Source organism: Saimiri boliviensis, chromosome 13 (assembly GCF_048565385.1).
Source record: "Saimiri boliviensis isolate mSaiBol1 chromosome 13, mSaiBol1.pri, whole genome shotgun sequence".
NCBI lineage: Eukaryota > Metazoa > Chordata > Mammalia > Primates > Cebidae > Saimiri > Saimiri boliviensis.
In genome coordinates this window covers 101,073,505-101,094,999 of record NC_133461.1, presented here as the reverse complement: position 1 = coordinate 101,094,999, position 21,495 = coordinate 101,073,505, and the positions used below count along the sequence as shown (strand labels likewise).

Genomic DNA, 21,495 nt, shown 5'->3' with positions numbered 1-21,495 from the left:
TTCCATGCTGTGAATAAAATTTAAGCACCTCAGCTGCTTCTACATCACACCTTTATTTTCCTCCTGGAAAAATCCCTAGTCCCGCTATTAAATTAGATGCTATCTGGAAAGTAGGTTAATAGCAATTTCAAAGGCTGTAAAAAAACAGGAGGTGGAAAAGGCAAAATGAGAGGAAAGGGATTCGTGATTCCTAATTCTCTGGTTAAAGTGTACAGGGGGAAATATTATTGAAAGAATTCATCTTTATTAGAATAAAATTTTGCAGAAGGCATTGCCAAGATAATTTCAGTACTCTGGACAACTCCTTGGCAAGCAGCTAAACTCAAATCCATCAATCATTTTAAGAATATTTGGTTAATTAGAGGACTAGATTTTTAAAACAGAATGGGCTGAAAGTAGCTCTTAACAGAACTTCCATGACATTATTAATTTTAACAAACTTCACTCTCAATTGTTTTAAACAACTCCATTCTCAGTTGTTTTTTGTTTTGGTAACACATCCATTTATGGTGCCATTTTATAGAGGCAAATTTTAAAGACGTGTATTTATAGAGAGATTTATATGTAAAATGGTATTCTACCTGTCAAACCAAATATAGGACCTCTTGGCTAATTACTTACATTTTGGGAGGGATGTGTGGATTTCTCATTTTTGCCTATAATTTTCTTTTGTTTGCCGTTTTGGATTTTGCCTTTGACAATACCCCACCCTTGCTTGTTGTCCAGGAAATGCTGTTGAAAAGAGCTGCCGATCTAGTGGAAGCCCTTTATGGCACACCACACAATAACCAGGTGAGATACTCGCATCCTACCCTTTATTGAGTTTTGCACTTTATGCTGGATAGAATGCTCACATTAGCCTGACGTTTTGTAGGACATCATTTTGAAGCGAGCCGCAGACATTGCTGAAGCCCTCTACAGTGTCCCCAGGAATCCCAGCCAGCTTCCAGCCCTCTCCAGCTCCCCAGCACACAGTGGCATGATGGGAATCAACTCCTATGGCAGCCAGCTTGGGGTCAGCATCTCAGAGTCAACACAAGGAAATAATCAAGGTACCACTTTTCTTAGAATCAAAATCCAAATATATCTGATTCATTTAAAAAGTAAGTTCTGCTGGAGCAGATGGAGTCAGAGGTTGAGTCATAAAGGTCCAACAGAGTGTGTCCACAGATAGGCAGTACAATCATTTCCAGATTATAGATGATACATTATTAGAGTCTGACCTTCTTAGGTACCAGGCAGAATGTCTGGAAATATTTAAGAAGATTGAGTATTATGACAGCATGGTACCTCACACCTGTAATTCCAGCACTTTAGGACTCTGAAGCAGGTAGATTTCTTGAGCCTTGCAGTTTGAGACCATCCTGGATAACATAGCAAAAATCCATCTCTACGAAAAATAGGCAGGTGTCATGGTGGGTACCTGTAGTTGCAGCTACTTGGGAGGCTGACGTAGGAGGATTGCATGAGCCTGGGAAGTGGAGATTATAGTGATCAGTGGGGTGTGCTGGCACACCTGTGCACGAGCTGAGGCTGAATGTGAGTACACACACAGTGTGAAAGTGCACTCCAGCCTGGGCAACAGAGCAAGACCCTGTCTCAAAAAAAAAAAAAAAAAAAAAAAAAAGAAAGAATTGACTATTATGAATTTAGAAGGATTTGAGCTTATGGAAAACAGATTTAGAGCTATTAGTTGAAAAGAAATTTATGCTTCTGCTATTGTAATTATCAGACTGAATACTAGAAAGAAGCTGATTATTGCCATTATTTATGATACTCAAAGTTCTCTTCCTAGTAACCAAGAGTGAATGGCTTGGTTTTTTGTTTTTTGTTTTGTTTTGTTTTGTTTTTTTTGAGACGGAGTTTCGCTCTTGTTGCCCAGGCTGGAGTGCAATGGCGTGATCTCGGCTCACCGCAACCTCCGCCTCCTGGGTTCAGGCAATTCTCCTGCCTCAGCCTCCTGAGTAGCTGGGATTACAGGCACGCGCCACCATGCCCAGCTAATTTTTTGTATTTTTAGTAGAGACGGGGTTTCACCATGTTGACCAGGATGGTCTCGATCTCTTGACCTCGTGATTCACCCGCCTCGGCCTCCCAAAGTGCTGGGATTACAGGCTTGAGCCACCGCGCCTGGCTAATGGCTTGGTTTTATTTGGTAACTCCTATTTTGCATTATCTCATATGAAAATATATAACAACAAACCAATGTAAAGACAGCTGTGCTCTTACATGTGAAACAGATCATGTAAAGATCTTTGCATTGAGATTGATTTTATGATTGAAGCACTAAGTCTAAATCTGTCACGAATCATTTTTAAAAGGAGTAAATGTTCCTAATGAAGTCCTTAACATTGGGATAGTTTTTTTCTCCCTCTAATTTTATTTATTCATTGGAAAAGAATTCCACATTTTTTTGCCCAGGGTAAGTTTTTACAAAAGAGTAGGTCGGCCAGGTAGGGGGGCTCACACTTGTGATCCCAGCCCTTTAGGAGGCTGAGGTGGGCAGACTGCCTGAACTCAGGAGTTTCGGACTCACCTGGGCAACATGGTGAAACCCTATTTCTACAAAAAATACAAAAATTAGCCAGGTGTGGTAGTGCTTACCTGTAGTCTCAGCTACTTGGGAGGCTGAGGTGGGAGGAGAGATTGACCCAGGAGGCTGAAGCTGCAATGAGCCATGATCGTGCCCCTGCACTCCAGTCAGGGCAACAGAGCGAGACCCTGTCTCAAAAAAAAAAAGTAGATAGGACATATTATTACTTTTGTTTTTGTAGACATGGGGCCCATAGACAAAACATCAAATTTTTTGTCATCTGGTGACAAATTTGGGTTGTTTCCTAAATTGTTTTAGAGACAGTTCACCGAAGTGGTTTTATTTCAGGACATATGACACGATGTCTCTGTGCTGTGGTTTCTCCACTCCTTTCCTCCTCCCAGGTATAGACTGGGTCCCTCACACTCACTGCTGATGCCCCAAAGTTCTAGGTCAAAGAGTAGCACATTTTAGGAAAACTCATCAATACTTTTTGAATGAAAATGATTCCCCACTTGCACCTAGGGTATAGCAATTACATTGAACTAACATTTCTAAAACTGTTCCATAGAATACAGTTGGCCCCAGAGAGGTTAAGGTACCTTCCCCTGCAGGCCCTGCCAAGAGATGCTATGGCATGTTAAATCTGGCAAACACTAGGCTAGCAAAGTCAAACCAGTTTATTTATTCTCTAGGCCTTCTGTGCATGAATCGTCAAGAAATCCTACAGTGCGTAACATCTGCCCAGCCTAACTTGACCACAGAATGCTTTTCTAAGTGACACTAATCATATCATATCTCATTGGACTCCAGTGTCATATGAAGTATGATTTGGGAGAGGGAACTCCACACTGCCATTAGCCATTTGCTCATTAGTGTGAGCTAGAGGTGCTGCGTGCAGGTTTGAATGAAGAGGAGGGTCAAGGGCATGGCCTTGCATAGATGTGGGGAGAGAGGAAGGTCTAAAAGGCTGAAGACGGACTGCACACTTCTCACAACTGCCTTGGGCAGCTGGTGGCATTCTATAGTCTGGGACCAACGTGGACCTGTGCTGGCCACATGTGGCCTGCCGGTGTATGCCTGTTGATTGACCTGGGCTTTTTCTTTGTTGCCAAGGATACATCCGCAACACAAGCAGCATCTCTCCGCGGGGATACTCTTCCAGTTCCACACCTCAACAGTCTAATTACAGTACCTCCAGCAACAGTATGAATGGCTACAGCAACGTCCCCATGGCCAACCTGGGTGTTCCAGGATCACCAGGATTTCTAAATGGCTCACCCACTGGTTCTCCTTATGGAAGTAAGTGACCTCTCCATCCCTCTGGCCCTCCATGGTTTTCTGTCTCTGGGCTTGACTATTCAGCCTTTTGGGAGAAAGCTGCATTTGTAAATCTTTCTAACTTGTCAGAGAGCAGCCTAGTTTCCTGATGAAGCGTCCTTCCTGCTTTTTGTTCTTTTCTCTTAGCTGGACTTTGGCTTACGTGGTTACTCAAGGCCTTTTGGGGAAAGAAAAGGTTTGAAACAATTCCCTTTTTATAAAGAGCGAGCATGTGTGGCCTATGTAAGTGGGAGCAAGGAATTAAGATTCCATTTCAGTTAACAATATGTGTACTCTTAGGCACTTGCAGATGTGATATTAAATCTCCATAAGAACTTTCTGATAAGAACTTGATCTTTATGCTATAGACTAGGAAGTTTGGTTTCACTGCAGTTTTCTGACTTAAGATCACATAGCTAGAACAGAGCAGGTTAATAATTTGGGCATAGACTCGATGACTTTGAGTTATTTTGTATATCGCACCATGCTTCTTTTTGACTTTGCGACCTGGTTTTCCCCTCCCTTCAGTACTTCCAGAGAGGTGGAAGTTGACTGCATGCAATCGTGTGATATGTTGAGACAGAACCTCTTCATCTTAATCTGTGGTCTAGTAGCAAAGTCCCTGCTCTGGGAAGTTGTGAAAACCCCACTTGGTTTGCCTTGGGAGGTAATGCTGGGAAGTTACACAATGGTCCCAGGAGCCTGAGAGAGTGCAGTTCTCAAACCTACCCAGGGAATACTTTAGGCCAGGGGACGAGCTGAAATGGAGAGGCTGAAGTGATTGAATAGAGTGTTCTTGAAATGCTGAGTCTTGTTGCAAGTGTGCACCTTGCCCTCTTTTCGCCCAGAGTGGTTTCCTTGTGCCAAGAGCAAGGACATGTCAAGGGCAGCATACAGCCATGTCCACCATAGCCTAGGAACTGACATGTCACAGAAGCTGCCTTTCATAGTCTTTGGACTTTCGGTTCCCTGGGGACACACATGTATGAGTTATTTCTGGATTATCAGTTGGATTCATACACTACACGATGAGATAAAGTCACAGCCAAGCAGCAAAAGGTAGTAGAGGTCAGTTCTTCTAGTACAATGAAAATCTTCTTACTGCAAAGACATGAGTTCTGTGTTGGATCTTGTCAGATGACCCAAGTTAATTAGATAACAATAGTCTAGACTCTAGACAAATAACTGATTGCTTGATTTGTTTTTACCTTATCTTGTTCCAAGAAGTGTTTGGGGGAATTCTCACAGTCAAATAGGTAATACGAAAGTATAAAACAGGATCTAACAAGAAAATATGATAAAAGAAACAAATGTGGCTCAGGAAATTAGATAAATGCCAGGGCAAGCATTAATGCCATTTCGTCTATTCAAGGGAGCCATTTATTTTATTCTGAGTTTACAAGAGGCTAAAGCAAAGAGAGAATCACTATTTGTTATAAGATTTTATGTCCACACATTAGTTTTCAAAGTAACTCAGGAGAAATGTGGCTATTTCTGTCACTGAGATGTTGGGGAGGTCTTTCCCATGCTTCCTCCTGGAGAAGGTGTCTGGTATGGTAAAGAGACCACATCTTTAACAACTCCTACAAATGATGTGTAAACAGTGTTACAGTAGGGACATCAATAAGATTAATTACATTCCACTTTACAGCTTAAAAAGCATGTTGACATCTAGAGTCCAGTCAGAGCCTCACAACAACCTTGTGACATCGATACAATCATTATTATCATTATCATTTTCCCTTGTAAGAGAGGAAGAGCTATTAAATAACTTAAGAGTTCATAGCCAGTAAAAAAGGGACTAGAATACATCATCACATTCAGAATACTATGTTTTTAAATTATTCAATAATATAAGAAATATTTAACATATTTATAGTGTAATATTAGGTTAAACCATGTGAAATTCCCTCTATTTGGCCATTTTTGGTCTACAAAAGTGGAAATTTCCTAATTTATGTATATATGAATGAGGTTGAATCAATTGTTCTTGTACATAAAAAATGATCACTTTTATAATACAGTATGTAGTGTGATAGTGAAGAGAATGGGGAAGAAAGGAGAGAAAAAAGATGAATGAAAATGCACAGTTAGGTGTTAATTGCTTAATATTTCTTCCTAAATAATTCATTTGGTAGAGAGAAACCCTTTCCACACCCATCAGTGACAACTTCCTTCTACTGCTCTTTCATGATCACTCAAACCCACTGCCACAAGAAAACTAACAGCCAAATTACCGATTAAAATGAGATGGTGGACACAGAATAGAAAAAAGAGGAAGGCACCCTGCCCAACTGGGAGAGGGAAGGAGAGACTGGAAAAGACCTCCTCCCTGTACCTGCTGGATCTAGTGTGATGGCTTCCACCTTCACTTTTGGAGGGAAGGTCTGAAGGAGTTGCAAGATAGCAATGAAATTCCAAACAGTGCATTCATTACAATCAAATTCCCCTACTCCATGAATACCCAGTGGAGTTCATTACAATAGCACCTGACCTGTATTTCTAGCCGGCCAAGTCTTTACTTCTCTGGGAAATATAAGAAAGAAAAGCCCAGGGGAAAACCTTTTGTCAATTCAGTTGCTTGTGTCTGAAAACACAATTCTATGATTTTTTTTTTTTTAATGCATCTGACGTGGCTGGACCGTGCCACAGAGCAAATACCTGCCAGAGACACTAAAAAAAGAAAGAAATAGAGCCAAGCTTCTTGGTCAAGTTTGACTTGCATGACAGCCTATGTAGAGTATCAGAAACCTGCATCTTTACTGTTTTTGCTCTTGCACTACTTCACAAAATGGCCAAACAGATGTTTTTTCAATTTTACATACAAACTTCACTTCCTGGCAGTAGCAGTGTGCCAAGTTCCAGCTCAGTGCAAGTTTTTATAGCCGAATTCTAAACTCCTGACAATAAGGGGTTATAATGAAATGCTGACAGACCCCTTAGCTCCAAAAAATGCAATGGCTGGATGCAAAGGAGGATATGTGCCTGGTGAGTTCCAGCCGAGACTATGCAAGCCAATCAATCCTTGTGCAAAGAAAAGTGGTTTTTCCTTAACTCCCCATGTTCACACAGATTTCTGGGCCAGACATACTTGCCTTTACTTTGGCCCCTATCCATAGAGAGATAGATGTCCAGAGAAATTCTCAATTGGAAGTACATGCGATCAACTTTCCTAAAATGGTTCTCTCTGCAGTCCCAAAAGATTGTCTATTTAACAAGCCTGTAACACCCATGGGGACCACTTCTTCCAAAGCAGAATAGCCACCAAGCCTATGCAGAGCTTGGGACAGAATCCATACAGGCAGGAATCCAACCTGTCCTCATAGATTCCTACATTACATTCAGAGGCTTAGACCATGCTCTGGGCTTCTATCATTTTATAGGTTCAAAAATATTAAGACATTTTTCTATAGTAAAATAGTAAAATTATAGAAAACATAGAACGTATGAAAATAATTATTAAAAGAAAGCATACTCTCACCGTAAGAACCATCTCTTTGAATTCTGATATATTTCTACTTCTTCAGAAAGGAAAACCTAATAAAATAGTAATATTCTCATTACAGACATCTTGAAAAGCACATAGAAGTAAAAAGGAGGAAAGAAAAATGACACACTGTGTCTATGCAGAGGTAACCATTGTTAATTTTTAAAGGATAGCCTTCCAGTCATAGATAGATACATTCTGAAAATTGCAGTGTCTGCTCTGATGCACAACTAATGAGATTCTGCCATAACATCAATGAAAGAGAGGGTGGAAGAAAAGCAGTAAAATTACCAGAGTCACAGAGAGGAAGCTGGGCTTCATCAAATCCATCAGTGATACGGGCCCGGGTCATAAGAATGGGGAACAGAGATATGAGGAGTGATGTGTGCTTTTAAAAGTTGACTGCAATTATCAAGCGTTTTCCAGGAATGTGAGGATTTATTTGTCTCTTGCTTTCTTGGTGGGGGGCAGGGGGTGGGGAGTGGTGTTACAGCGTTTAACAGACAACTTTGTGTATAGGCAGTAAGTGAAAGAGAAAAGTTAAAATTATTTTTAAATGCCATTATGCCTATTGCTAAGGATTGTATTATTTATTTCTTCCAAAGAAATAGAGATTTTGTCTTTTTAAAATGTAATAGCCTTTACTGGTTTCTCCTACTGTGTATTGAAAGTAATATGCTTGTTGTAGAGAATTCTGAAGATATGGACAAGTGAAAGCAATACATTTAAGGATATTCAAGTAGAGAATTCTGAAGATATGGACAAGTGAAAGCAATACATTTAAGGATATTCATAATCCCATCAGTCAGAGATACCATTGCTAAAATTTTGGATGTGTATCCCATCCTTCTAGACTTTTGCTATATTTATTTTTAAAAAGTAAAGGGAGCTTAATATGTGTGTTATGTAATCTGTTTTTCTCATCTGAAGAGGTGTCTATTTCCATGTGATTAAGTATTCTACAACATTAGTTTTAATATTGACATCGCATTCTATTGCATACACTAAATATTATGTACCCTATTGTGGGTCACTTACTTCCCAATTTTTCATTATTATAAAAATTCCCTTGAACCTATTATTTTTGGCACAGTCATGACTATCTCCTTGGGATTAATTTCTAGGGATTGAATTAGTGGGTCAAAGGATGTGCACATTTTAAAATATGTTGATATATATTGCCAATGTCCCTTCAGAGAGGTTAATTCTTCCCTCAGAAAGGAAAGAATGTATGTTTCTCCACCCTGTTAATTTTTTCTTTATGTATTTAGTAAGTGGAAAATAAGATCTTGTTACTGTCTTGTTTAGCATTTTGTTACGAATCAGTTTGAGTGTTTCTATATGGATCTCTCTTGGTCATTTTTATTTCTGATTTTCTTTTTGCATGTCCTTTGCCCATTTTTCTCTTGGAGTGGTCTTTTTCCAGTTAACTTATGAAAACTTATGAGCTATTGAGGATATGAGCATATCTAAATAAGTGTTGCAAATATTTTTCTTAATCTGTCATTTGCCTTTTTGCGTTTGAGGTCGAAGTTTTTCATTATGCGGCAAATGCATTTTGTAAACTTCTAACCATCCTAATATCTCTACTAGCACTTTTTTCTGCTTTTAAAAATAACCTTTTAATCTATTCAGCTTTACTTCAGTGTTTAACATGAGGAAGTACTCTAAACTTAGTCTCCAAATGGTTAGTGTATTTTTCCATGCATTTATTTTCCTATTAATATGAAATGTCACCTTAAGTATTAATTCCCATCTATACCCAGGTCTGTTTCTGAACTCTGTGGTGCTCTAAAGATCTAACTATTTCTGTGTTAGTACAACTGTGATTTCACAGATTAAGATAAGTGCTTTCTTACTATGTAAGAAAATTTTTAAACAAAGCTTCCTGTCTCTTACAGTGTTAACAAGCACAGTAATTGTGTTTACCAAAATGTACAAATTCAAATTACTTGTACTAGTTTTATTATATTTTCATCAAAATTTAATTTGAATGCATTTGGCATTTTTATGAAATTGTTGTAAGAAATATTTAAAACAGGCAAGTATTTATTCAACACAGCAACAATTCCTTCACGCTACTTAGTAAAGCTTGAGGTGTTTCCCCTCCCACTGCGAGGGAACCATTTTGATCTAATGGGCCCTACTTTCCATTGAAATCTGTTATTAGAAAATAATTATCTGTACTAGTGAGTCATTTGCTGAATAGAAATGGAATGGAGTGTGTGGGAATGCCTAAGTCACATCATAAACACCTCTTCCATGGTGACGTCTGAGAGGAGGTTCTGCTGTTGATGACACAGAAACCGAGGCACCATTTGGGGGACACGTGGATTACGTAGTATCGCAGATATTGGACCATAGTAGAATCAGGGCCTACTAAGCCTCAGCTTCTCTTTGGCCTCTAATTCTGTGCCTTAGTTGGGGCTTTTCTGCTTTGGATTTTTTTTTTTTTATTTTGGTCTTTTGTTTTTCTATTTCACTAATGCCAAACCCAAGGCTAGAAGAGATTTTGCTCAGAATCATGAATAAGCCCCACTCCTAATGCTTAACCCTGTGTCCTGTTAGCCCAACAATGCTTTTATTCATTTGCATGTTCAAGTATTGTATGAGATTATTCCAGAACTTTGTTCTCGTCTGCAGTTTAATTGTACTTTAGATTCTGGGGTACATATGCAGATCATGCAGGCTTGTTGCATAGGTACATACGTGGCAATGCTGTTTGCTGCCTCCATCCCCCTGTCACCCACATCTGGCATTTCTCCCCATATTATCCCCTCTCCAACCTCCCCAACCCCACTGTCCCTCCCCTAGCTCCCCCAGCAGACCCCAGTGTGTGATGCTCCCCTATGTACTGACATGCAGAGCTCCTTTAATCAAGACTACTTTAAGGATAAGAAGTTTTTAGAGAAAGCTCTTCTTTTGAAGTCTTTGGATTTTAGTTCAGCCACAAAAGACATCATATGGGAGGTGTGATATCTAAGTGCTTTATACAGGCAATTGGGTAGACGTGGCCCAAAACGTATTTTTGTAGGGAGGGAGGGGAAATTAGGGTAGAGTTGTTCATGGACATCTGACCTCTAGTTCACCTTGTACTTGGTCTTTCAGTCCTAAGTCTCGCCCATGTCCTCAAAGACAGCTGGTCCACTGAAAATACAGAGCTAGAGTTAGCACCGCTGGGCTTTGCCATTATGCTCCAGGAATACTTTTATCAGGTCATGTGACGTGGACAGTTTAAAATTCTGGGAATTATGCTAACCAAGTGCCTAAAACTTGACCTTATACTATAAGGTGTTGTATCTAAGAGTTTTACCCTTGTGTATTTACCCCTCTCTTAAGTTGAACATAGAACATAAAATTGTCATCTTGCATGATGTAACTTGGTGGAGTATTCCATCATGTAAACTGCTTTTATTATTCTTGGAAATTACAGCGCTCAGCTTTTGGTTTCCCTTAAGTCATTTTAATGGTAATGTCGTTAATATTGGTGCTTTTTTCTAAACATCGTGTCAGGGGAGACTGACTTGCAGCTATACTTCCCAGGAGCACTGAAAGTATGGGAGAGGAAGGCAATCTTATGAATGTTAATAAACTTTTACATTTAATGAGGAAGTGGCCCACAGAGATGGCGCTCTCAGAAGACATTAACCCTACAGACCAAACCCCTAGAGCCTTAGGAGTTACCGAGGAGGCACATAGCTCCCAGATAGGACTTTCTGTAGGGTGTAAAAGTGATTTCCATTGCTGGGTAGATCTGATGATTTTTCAGGCATGTTTGGTGTCATTCTTCTCTCTTGCCAAGCTTCTACTCCTGAATGAAGACCCGGTCCCACATCACTTCCTGAAGACACCTTCCTAATTCTCCGAAGCGGAAGAGCCCTCTGCTGCCTGCATCTCCTGGGCATTGGGTACCTTCTGCTAATAGGATCATTACCATATTAGTTGTTTTATGTGTCTATTCCTCCCACTGGACAGGGTAGGAATCTTGTCACATTCAACTTTTTTTTGTTTTTTAATCCCTGCAATCTGGAACAATGCCTGGAAATTAACGATTTCTCAATAAATGTATGCCAAATGTGTGAACTGAAGGAAGATCTTAAGTTCTAAATGAGGATTGTGCGTTTGCTTTCCAGTCATGTCATCGAGTCCCACCGTTGGATCTTCCAGTACATCCTCCATCCTCCCATTTTCCTCTTCAGTTTTTCCTGCTGTCAAACAGAAGAGTGCCTTTGCCCCTGTCATCAGGCCCCAAGGCTCCCCTTCACCTGCCTGCTCCAGTGGCAATGGAAATGGATTCAGAGGTAGGTGAGGGTTTTACTTTGGGGATACACACCACACAGTGTACCCTAGTGTTGGCAAAGTAGGAGCCAACAGTACATCATTGTATAGCTCCAGCCATTTATCTCCAAAGAGATGCTTTGCTCTTCTCACCATGGGACATGAATGACTCACACAGCCAGGCAAGGGTTCCATCTAAAAGCAAGATGGGCCCAGGTGAAGTGGCTCATGCCTGTAATCCCAGCACTTTGGGAGGCCAAGGCCGATGGATCACTTGAAGGTCAGGAGTTCAAGACCAGGATGGGGAAATCTCATGTCTACTAAAAATACAAAAATCAGCCGGTTGTGGCTGGGGGTGCTGTAATCCCAGCTAGTCAGGAGGCTGAGGCAGGAGAATCACTTGAACCTGGGAGGTGGAAGTTGCAGGGAGCAGAGATCGTGCCATTGCACTCCAGCCTGGGCAACAAGAGCAAAACTCCATCTCAAAAAATAGTAACACAAAGCAAGATGGGGGAAAACAGACATGAGCAAACTCTGCAGGTCATGGAATTAACCATGGTAGAGCCATACATACAATTGAGGAGTGTTTGGACTTCCTAGCCCTATGCCGTCCATGAAGCCAATCTGCTCTCTCTCAGTCACCCACCCCACAGGATGCCATGTGGTGCTTTCTGCTTACTGTCACAGTGCCTGCATGTCCTCTTGGCACATGTGGACAGGAGCCAGCAGGAGCAACCAACAAGTTCTGCGAATTCTAGTTACATGCAAGTCAAATTGATAGCAGGTGCCTGAGTAGGGGGCTGTGGAGAGTAGAGAAAAAAAGAGGAAAAGACATACAGTTTCTAAGAACAAAAATTAATGTCATCTATCAAACCCGTTTTTGAGCAATGTTCTAAAATATAACATGGCATGACATAACACAAATGTAATGAGTATATGAGAGTCAAATCGTCTCATCATGGATGAGGGGCGCCAACAGCCAAAGAGCAAATTGGAAACTGCTGAGGACTGGGGCTAACTTGCAACCCACTTTACCTTTAGGCTGCTCCTCTCATGTCTTGACACAAAAACGTTTACAACAAGCAGCGTTGGGTAAAACTAAAAAGGGAAGAGATTTCGTTAACCCCCCATGAATCAAAGACTGTGAGGTCAGCAGTGCTTGATGGGGAACCTTGGATGGGCTGTGCTGTCCTTGGAATGGCATCTGCCTGGTGGTTTGATGGTAGAGTGTAAGTTCCTGACTATTCTAGGACACTTGTAAGAGGTCATTCTCCTCTTGTGGCTGAGCAGAGCTCTGGGAGTAACCTTCGGTTCCTGCGCCATCCCAGCATTGGAGAGGATGGTGTCTTCTGGAAGTCAAGTGACATGATAAAGAAACTGTCAAAACCAGAATGAAAAACCCAGCACTCAGAAACATTGCTGATAATTCTTTCCTTTCTAACTAGATAAAGCAGCTGGGTCTATATGCCACCCAGTGTGTGGGTAGTTGAAAACATCTGGAAATTTGATGGATTTTTGTTGGCAGGGATTTTCCCCCAGATGTCTAATTCATAGAGAAACAGGCTGAGCCTGTATCTGAGTGAGTGTCTCCACCTGCTCTGTCTTTCATCAAAGACCAGTGGCTTCCATCCCCTTCTTAGGGGATGTGCCCAGAGTTTTTTCCATGATGCCTTCATCTCCAAGTGGGGGAATGAAAATGATTGCTGAACATTCACTGTACTTTCCGATCGTTTCATTGTTGATGTTTCCTCTTTTTAAGTCCTCTGGTTTTATTCATGGACCTTAAACTGAGTGGAGACCCAACTAGTCTTACTGGCAAAAATGCAGATTGGAACAGACCAAGGAGGGGTGAAGGCTTTCCTCTGCATTGGATGGGAGGAAGACAGGATGGATGCAACCCTTTCCTCCTTCCTGGCCACTTAGCAGATATGTTCAGGTTCACTTAAAGGGAAAAAGCATACTTGACTTCCGCTTGTCACCCCTTCCCCACCTCCTCTCTCGCAGGGAGGTGGAGCTGGTTTTCTCAGAGCTTCTCCATCGGTTTTGCCCGGCTCTCAGCCTACAGGGTGGCCAGGACCAGTTTTGTACAGACTCCCAGGGCCTGTCATACCCACCCCACCTCTTCCTGCCTGAGCAAGGCTCCTGTGGTGTTCCTGAAGTCAGGTTTGAAGCAGCCCAAAGAGCTGGAAGGAAACCTCGCTTGGTCTTAGGTTCACTTTGCGGGCAGCTGCAGCAGAAACAGCCAGAAGACCTTCTCCAGGGTCCCCAGCTACCCAAACTTCTGGTCACCACCCCTCGGGATGCTTGGGCTGAGCAGCACGTTCCTGACGGATAGGTTTATTGGAGCAATGATTTGGTGAGTTGCATGTAGGCACAGGCCCTAGGCTCTAGCTTCATTTCTAGAGTCACGGCAAGGTTCCGAACGTCATTTGAGTCCTTCCGTTCCCTCCACATTCCTCTGGTGAGTTGAACCTTTAAAAGAAGCGGCCAGGTGTGGCGGCACACAACTATGGTCCCAGATACTGGGGAGGCTGAGGCAGGAGGATCACTTGAGCCTAACCTGTGCAACACAGCAAGACCTCAAATTTAAAAGATAAATATTTCTTTCATATTTTTAAAGAAAATTTCAATAATTTTGGGGGGTAGAGGTGGAGTTTGATGACGTGGATAAGTTCTTTAGGGGTGATTTTTGAGATTTTGGTGCACCAGTTACCTGTGCAGTATACACTATACCCCACATGTAGTCTTTTTAAAATACAAAATTTTTGGAGGAGGTGTGGGAAGAGAGAAATAAAAGCACCTGTCAATTTAGGGCAACAGCCTAAAAAGAAATTGTAAAAAATGTATGAAAATATTAAGCGATGTGTGGAGAAGTAAAAGAGAATCCTGAGGACAACCGTAAAGGTATTAGCCACGGGAAGAGCACTGGCCATGACGTCACCAGTCATGTGCTGAGTTCTAGTTTAGCTCTTTCCAGGCCGTGTGAATCTGTGTATGCCATTATCCTCTCAGAGCCTCATTTTCCCAGTATGTTAAATAGAAAATCAATAGCTATCCGCAAAGGTTGTTACAGACTTAATTTATGTGAAGGTCTAGGCAAGACAACAGATATTTCCCACAGCCTGGCCGGGAGGAGGCATGGGTTGATGAAGGATGTCCTCAGAAATCTTACCTTCTGCTCTTCCTTGTTTTAGACCAGGTGCATGGAAGCTCAATGTCCAGCATTTTGAAGTTCCCTGGAGTAGAGGGAAGAAATCAAGCTGACGTTTAATACACAGTCACTGAACAAAAAAATTCCTGGGCTCTCAGAGTCCTGCTGGACAGGGAGCTCCATCTCTTTAGAGATAGACAGTGGGAGGGTGAAAATGGGGGCCGAGTGCCTGGGTGATCACAGGTTGGGGAGGGGCCATTCTGTAGACAGCATTGTGTGCAAAGGCATGTGCTGCCCATACTCTCTGCAGCTTGCTAACTATCCTGAGCACTACAGGCAAGGTGCCAAACTGAGTGTCTTACAAGAAGTATCTCTTTCAACTCATGCCATTGTCATGATTCCTAGTTAAGCGGTTCACCCAAGGCCACACAGGAAGTATCTGATGACTCGAACCCAGACATCTGGACTCCAGAGCCTGTGCCCTGGCAGCCCACTGTGTCTCCAGGACAGTGATAGTGAAATTCTTCTCTTTACCCTACACCCATACCTACTTTCCACCTGGTTCAAAGGGAGATTATTGCTTTCTGACTGTTGGCTATGATTTCTACAAGCAGAAAGTCAGAGTCCCCACCTAGCAGAACTCAAGCCTACCCAGTCTGGATGTGGGACTAGAAAGGGTTATATAGGGGATCTTGTTCTTTGAGCATCTCTGCTGTTTCATAAGCCCTTTTGGTATCTCTCTGAGCACCCCGAAAAAGGAATGGCGTAAGGATTTTTCTTCTTTTTGAGATAGGGTCTCACTCTGTCACTCACATTGTAGTATAGTGGTGCCATCATGGCTCACTGCAGCCTTGACCTCCTGGGCTCAGGAATAGATTCTTCCACCTCAGCCTCCTGAGTAGCTGGGACTGTAGGCATGTGCCACCATGCCTGACTAAGTTTTGTATTTTTCGTAGAGATGGGTTTTCGCCATGTTGCCCAGGCTGGTCTTAAACTCCTGGGCTCAAGCAATCCTCTTGCCTCAGCCTCCTAAAGTGCCGGGATTACAGGCATGAGCCCCCATGCCCAACCAGGAGTTTTAAATAGAATAGACAAATTTAAGTTCAGAATTTGAGTCAGAAATCCACTGCCAGAGAGCTCCACATATAGCATTCATTGTTCCACCTCCTACCTCATTTATCAGACACTTCCAGTTGATGAGCATAGATCGTTGAGATAATATTACATACTATGATTCATTTTCCAGTTTCTCCAAGAAAAAAAAAAAAAAAACCTTTTACACTCTGGGATAATTATTACTAGGGTTGCTGTATCTCTGAATCATCAGGGAGTGTCCAGAATTGAACCGCCTTTATTGAAAAGTTACATTGATTCAATATATAGTAATACAGGCAAAAATAATTAAGGCTTTGCTAGCTGTGTAAGACCTTAATCCAGATCTCCCAAACATTCAATAAAGGCTGTATGGGCAGAGAAAGAGATGGCTGACAATTTTGCCCGAGAGGACTAGGTCATGTGGAAAAAGAGAGGCAGAGTATGAGAGAGAGGGAAGGGTTGAGAAACACAGAGAGAATTTCAGCCATTTCCTTGGAAGCTTAGTAAGCAACACTCGGCAAAATGCTTCTATTATATCGAATAATTCCTTCAGTGCAATGTAGATAATAAAATGCAAAGAATCAAACGCTAGATATGATTTTAAAGATTATGATGCGAGGAAACTATTCTGCCATTTTCCAAGAACATGACAATCCCACGGGCTCATGTTCTGAAAGCCGAAGTCGGAGGAATACATTTTGCTGTGGGATTTTTCCACATTGTGCTGGTGCTGCTTTATTTACCACACCTAGGAAAACCCTGAGAAGTCATTCCCTTCAGATGGGCATTGTCCGAATCCTCTTGACTCAATGGAGGGAGAAATAATTGGACTACTGCATTTATATAGGGTGATGAAAAATGGGAACTGGGGGCTGGGCACAGTGGCTCACACCTGTAATTCCAACATTTTGGGAGGCCAGAGTGGGTGGATCACCTGAGGCCAGGAGTTCAAGACAAGCCTGGCCGACATGGTGAAACCGCCCTCTACTAAAAATTATCCAGACATGGTGACACACACCAGTACTCCCAGCTACACAGTAGGTAAAGGCAGGAGAATTGCTTACACGGTGAAACCTCGTCTCTACTAAAAATATAAAAATTAGCCAGACATGGTGGCATGCACCTGTAGTCCCAGCTACTCAGGAGGTAAAGGCAGGAGAATTGCTTGAACCCAGGAGGTGGCTGTGAGCTGAGATGGCACCACTGCACTCCAGCCTGGGTCACAGAGCAAGGTTCTGCCTAAAAAAAAAAAGACTGGGAATTGATAAACTAAATAAAGTCTTCTATTGCAGTAATCAGCATTCATTAGCAGCGAGCATCACACATCTGCAGTGAGCACCAAAGGAAGATGAGCTTAAAAAAAAAAAAAAAAAAAAAAGCAAAGCACTCACCGAAGAAGCGTAGGGTGGATAAAAAGCCTGATTTGTTATAAATGATGCCCTGGTAAATCAACAGGCTCGGCACGTGGACTTCCGCTTCCTGTTCCAACTAAGTGATTTGAAGCAGTATAATCTGGTATTTTAGTGAAATAAAAAAATATATCATGCATATATTACAGTTTAGTTTACATGTTTACATCTGTTCTCTCATTTATACAACCCATTAATATAAAACACAGTGTAACTCCTGGCCTCCCAGGCAAAACTTCAATAAGGTTTCCTGGTACTTCAGTGATTCCATAATGCTTCAGTGCCTTTAATGGGCTGTCTGCTAGACCAAACCTGGAGAACTGGTCCTCATATCAGCTGAGGGCACCGTCTCCCTGGATGGCATCAGACTCTATCATTCCCATCCCATGTCCCTCACTCTGTGTCATAGCCTCGATCATAAAAAGTCACCACATCTCATTCCTGTGCCACTCTTTCCTTGCAGCCATGACTGGACTCGTTGTACCCCCGATGTAAAGAAGACCTGCTTTCTTATAGCACAAAACTACTTACTCTGATGGACCAGTAATGAAGAAAGCACTATCAGCTCTTTGAAGTGGGGAGCAGTGCCCCCACATGAACACGATGGACACACTTGGGTCTGCAAGGAGCCGGCATCTTGGTCCCACGTCCTCCTAAAGCTCTGATGGTGGCTACACAAACTGACCCTCTTGGGGACAAGGACAAAAGATGTCATTGACGTAGTCAGTGCTAAAAGCAGAAATGCAATTCTTTGTTATGAACATTATGAAAACCACCTTCCTATGTTTGTAAAATATTTAAGATAAAAATTGGCAAACAATTAATGCTTAATATTTTGGATACTATTTGTTTTTCTTTGTAGGAAAAAAGTTGAAAGTTTCTATTTTCTATGAAGCCTTTCAGATACCAATTTAGTTTATGCAGAAAAAAAAAATTGAACAAAACAGGGTACCAGCATGGAAGACTTTGTTAAAACGAAACCTGAATCGAATGATGACATGTTGTATGTGTGTTTGCTTATAGCTTAATCTCTTTAAACAGAAAATGAACAAAAAAAGGGAAAAAATTTAAAATGTTTTACAATTATTTAAATAAATAAACGTGTAACTTATTGTAAGTAGAGGTAGAAATTAAGACCTTTTTTTTTTTTTTTTTTGGAAGAGAAAGCGATTTCTCTTCCTGATGTAAAATGAAAATGATGCGAACATGTAGTACCGAGTTTTAAAGGTGTGTGATTATTACTGCAGTTACTTACTAGATTCTTACCCCTGTCCTGCATCCCCCCATTGCCATCATTTTATTGACCCAAGAACAGAACAACATAACAGAGGAGACTCTAGCACATGCAAAAAATATTCCAACCCATCAATTCATTCCCAGCTCCGTCTGATTTCTAAGTTGTCCACAGGCTTTGTGAATCTATTTTTTAATTCCTATTAGCTTTCAACATTTTCCCCTGAGCATTCCAGAGAATTCCCATGTCTGAGTGTGTCTCAGGCTTTCAGCATCCCAAGGAAAGAAGCATCTCACCTTCTAGCAGAGCCAAAACCACAGACTACTCTTAACTAAGGGACCCTTTGGAAATTTTTCCTTGCCAGAACCCCACCACTCCCTCCTCTTTGGGTGCCTGATTCAGTACAGAGGTACATAGCCCCATAGAACTGCAGAAACAGGACTTGGAGAAGATAATTCTGTTTCATGGCCTCTTAAGAGTCAGTCTCAGAACATCCAGGTCTTTTCCTCTCTCTGTAAATTTCCTCTTTAATGGCATTAAACTCTCTTGAACAACATAGCTATCCTACTCGTCATGGTTTCTAGTCAAGAATGAAATGGGGTGTGGGAGAGGGATATTAAAAGCCCTAATCCCCTCTTCTTTTGTTGAAAGAAAGGGAAGACCCGGTTTGGGGAGATCTAGAGATTAGGGGCATCTGTGTTCTATGCAGCACAGTTACCCAGCCCTTTGCTGGGCTCTTCGTTTTTCTGTGACTAGCTCTTAGGGAGGAAGAACCTTGCCTTAGCTGCTAACAGTGGTTGATTCTTGAAAGCCCATGTGATCCTAGAGACATATCCAGGCATATCTGGATTGCCAATGAGGATGTCACTTGTTTCCACGTTGGGGTTCTCCCGACTCATTAGCACCACGGTAGAGTCTATACACGGATAGTCTGGGGTTCTTGGTTGGGATTTCAGCATTAGAAACAGACACAGCACTCACAGAAAAACATCATGAGTGCATCTGAGCCAATTTTAGATGACTTCATTAATTCTGCATACTTTCTCTTTGACCCATGGATGCAGCCCCACACCTATCCAGCCCCACCAGTCTTATTTGCCTTTAATCCATTCTGGAGTTACCCAGTATGACTTATATTATTTCTACGCACATGAGAATCCAAGGTTTTAGAAACCTGGCATGCTTGTAACTACTGCTGACAGTCCCTCATAGTCAGGGCTTAAAGCGTCAAAATACACGGAAACATAAGAGAAAAAGTTCCCCAGTGAGACTGATTGATGGAAGGGGAAGAATGTGTGGAATACAAACGTTACCTTCCAAAAGTGAAGGCAGAACAAAATTAGGCATGTTTAGCCCTGGATTTGAGCCAATCCAACATAAGGAAATGTTTTTTTTCAGTAGCATTGCTTTTAGAACCTGTGAATTTTCCTCTTGCATGAAGATGAGTGCAGTACTGTCTTCAAAATGATTGTAGAATTTGTTGGTAGCTTTACACCGAAAAATGTGTGTAACTAAATACCAGACATCCTTGACCATTCAGCTAGAACCCTGGCAGCAACATACCTATTTAATTGTACAAATGTGTGTAAGGATTATTTTTAGTGTACTAATAAATTAAAAACAAAGCTACCCTGTCCTCATTAGCCATTGCTGTTCAGTCATTCCCCAGGTTATTTTTGTGCCACTTGGAATATGAGTATTTCTATAGTTAACTACAAACTCTATCCTATGTTTGTAACAGGAGCTGTGTAAGATTTCTTTTTTCATTTAAAGGGACAATTTACTTCATTATTTATATCATTCTTTTGTTATAGCATTGTAATTCTTCTGTTTTTCTTTGCACACTTCAATATGCATGGTTTAAAACCATTAACTTCTCTACCCTTTTGTACAGTGAAGTCTCATTTTCAAACTGTACAGTTTCATTTTATTGTTTTGCTTTGTCAGTTATATACAGTATAAAGTTGCTATGCACAGAGCTTTTTGTAAAGAGCTTTTTTGTTTACTGTTTTTAATGGTCTTACTTAAAGAGTATCTTGTTTGTAAAATGAATATGTCTACTTCAGTTTTAAACTTTAAATTATCCTAACAAAAAAAAAATAAAATTTTTGTACTGTAAAAATGAGTGGACCTTTGCTTTTTAGTTTTTTGGAGTGGTAGTTTGGGATTTGTTCTTAACGTTAGGAATGTTCTCATAACACTGGTCCCCGAGTTCTATTTGAGGAAATCTTACTATAGATTTTGCTTACATGGAATATGTAGTAAGTTACTCCCTTAAAGGAGAGAATATGACTTTTGTTCATTTTTCTGTACCTATTCATCTATATATCCATCTGTTCAAATTAATTCATTAAAAAAAAACCCTCAAAACAGAAAGGATCCTATTTGCTCTGTTGGATTTTGGCTGTATAGAATTCCTGAGGTAGGTGGGCAGTCTCCCCTGATTTGAAATTGCTTGTTGAACATATGTTATAACTTGAGCCAACAGACACTGGGTGAAGAATCGCAGGCTAGAACACAAAGACTTCACGTCTCTTCTTAAATCATAGGAAACAAGTGAGATGTGTACCCATGGAAGAAAATACTACACAGGCAATAGCTCACTCAGGAAGACAAGGCAGGTGCAGAGGCTCAGAAAAGACACCCAGCACAGAAGGTTGGAGCTGTCAGAGAGAGTTTCATCACAGGAGGCAAGGCTGGACCAGGCCTCCAAAGAGCAGCAGGAATTTTGCGGTAGAGGAATGAGGTTAGTGGTGAGCATTCGAGATAGGAAGGACAACATAAAGACATGCAAAGGGAAATTTACAAAGCACACTTAGGAGAACTGGATCCTACATGTGATTTTTCCATTCACAAGTATACTTAAAATTGGATTATCTCATTTTTCTTTAGGAGGGTACAGATATCTTCAAACCACATGGATTGCCCTCCTCACATAAGTGGATGCAGTGCTGTTTCCAAACACTGAACTGAGAAAGCCACTGCATT

At 41.3% G+C, this 21,495-nt stretch overlaps 1 protein-coding gene across 1 annotated transcript in view; it reads left to right on the top strand.

The window, feature by feature from the left end:
* The window catches only part of EBF2 (EBF transcription factor 2), a 210,532-nt gene extending 192,171 nt beyond the window's left edge, over positions 1 to 18,361 (top strand). The window contains exons 12-16 of the mRNA XM_003937186.4: positions 727 to 792; positions 875 to 1,052; positions 3,650 to 3,835; positions 11,474 to 11,641; positions 17,737 to 18,361. Of these exons, the coding sequence (XP_003937235.1) occupies positions 727 to 792; positions 875 to 1,052; positions 3,650 to 3,835; positions 11,474 to 11,641; positions 17,737 to 17,768 (630 nt within the window). The 3' untranslated portion in view covers positions 17,769 to 18,361. The remainder of the gene's footprint in view (positions 1 to 726; positions 793 to 874; positions 1,053 to 3,649; positions 3,836 to 11,473; positions 11,642 to 17,736) is intronic.
* The last annotated feature ends 3,134 nt before the right edge of the window (positions 18,362 to 21,495 follow it).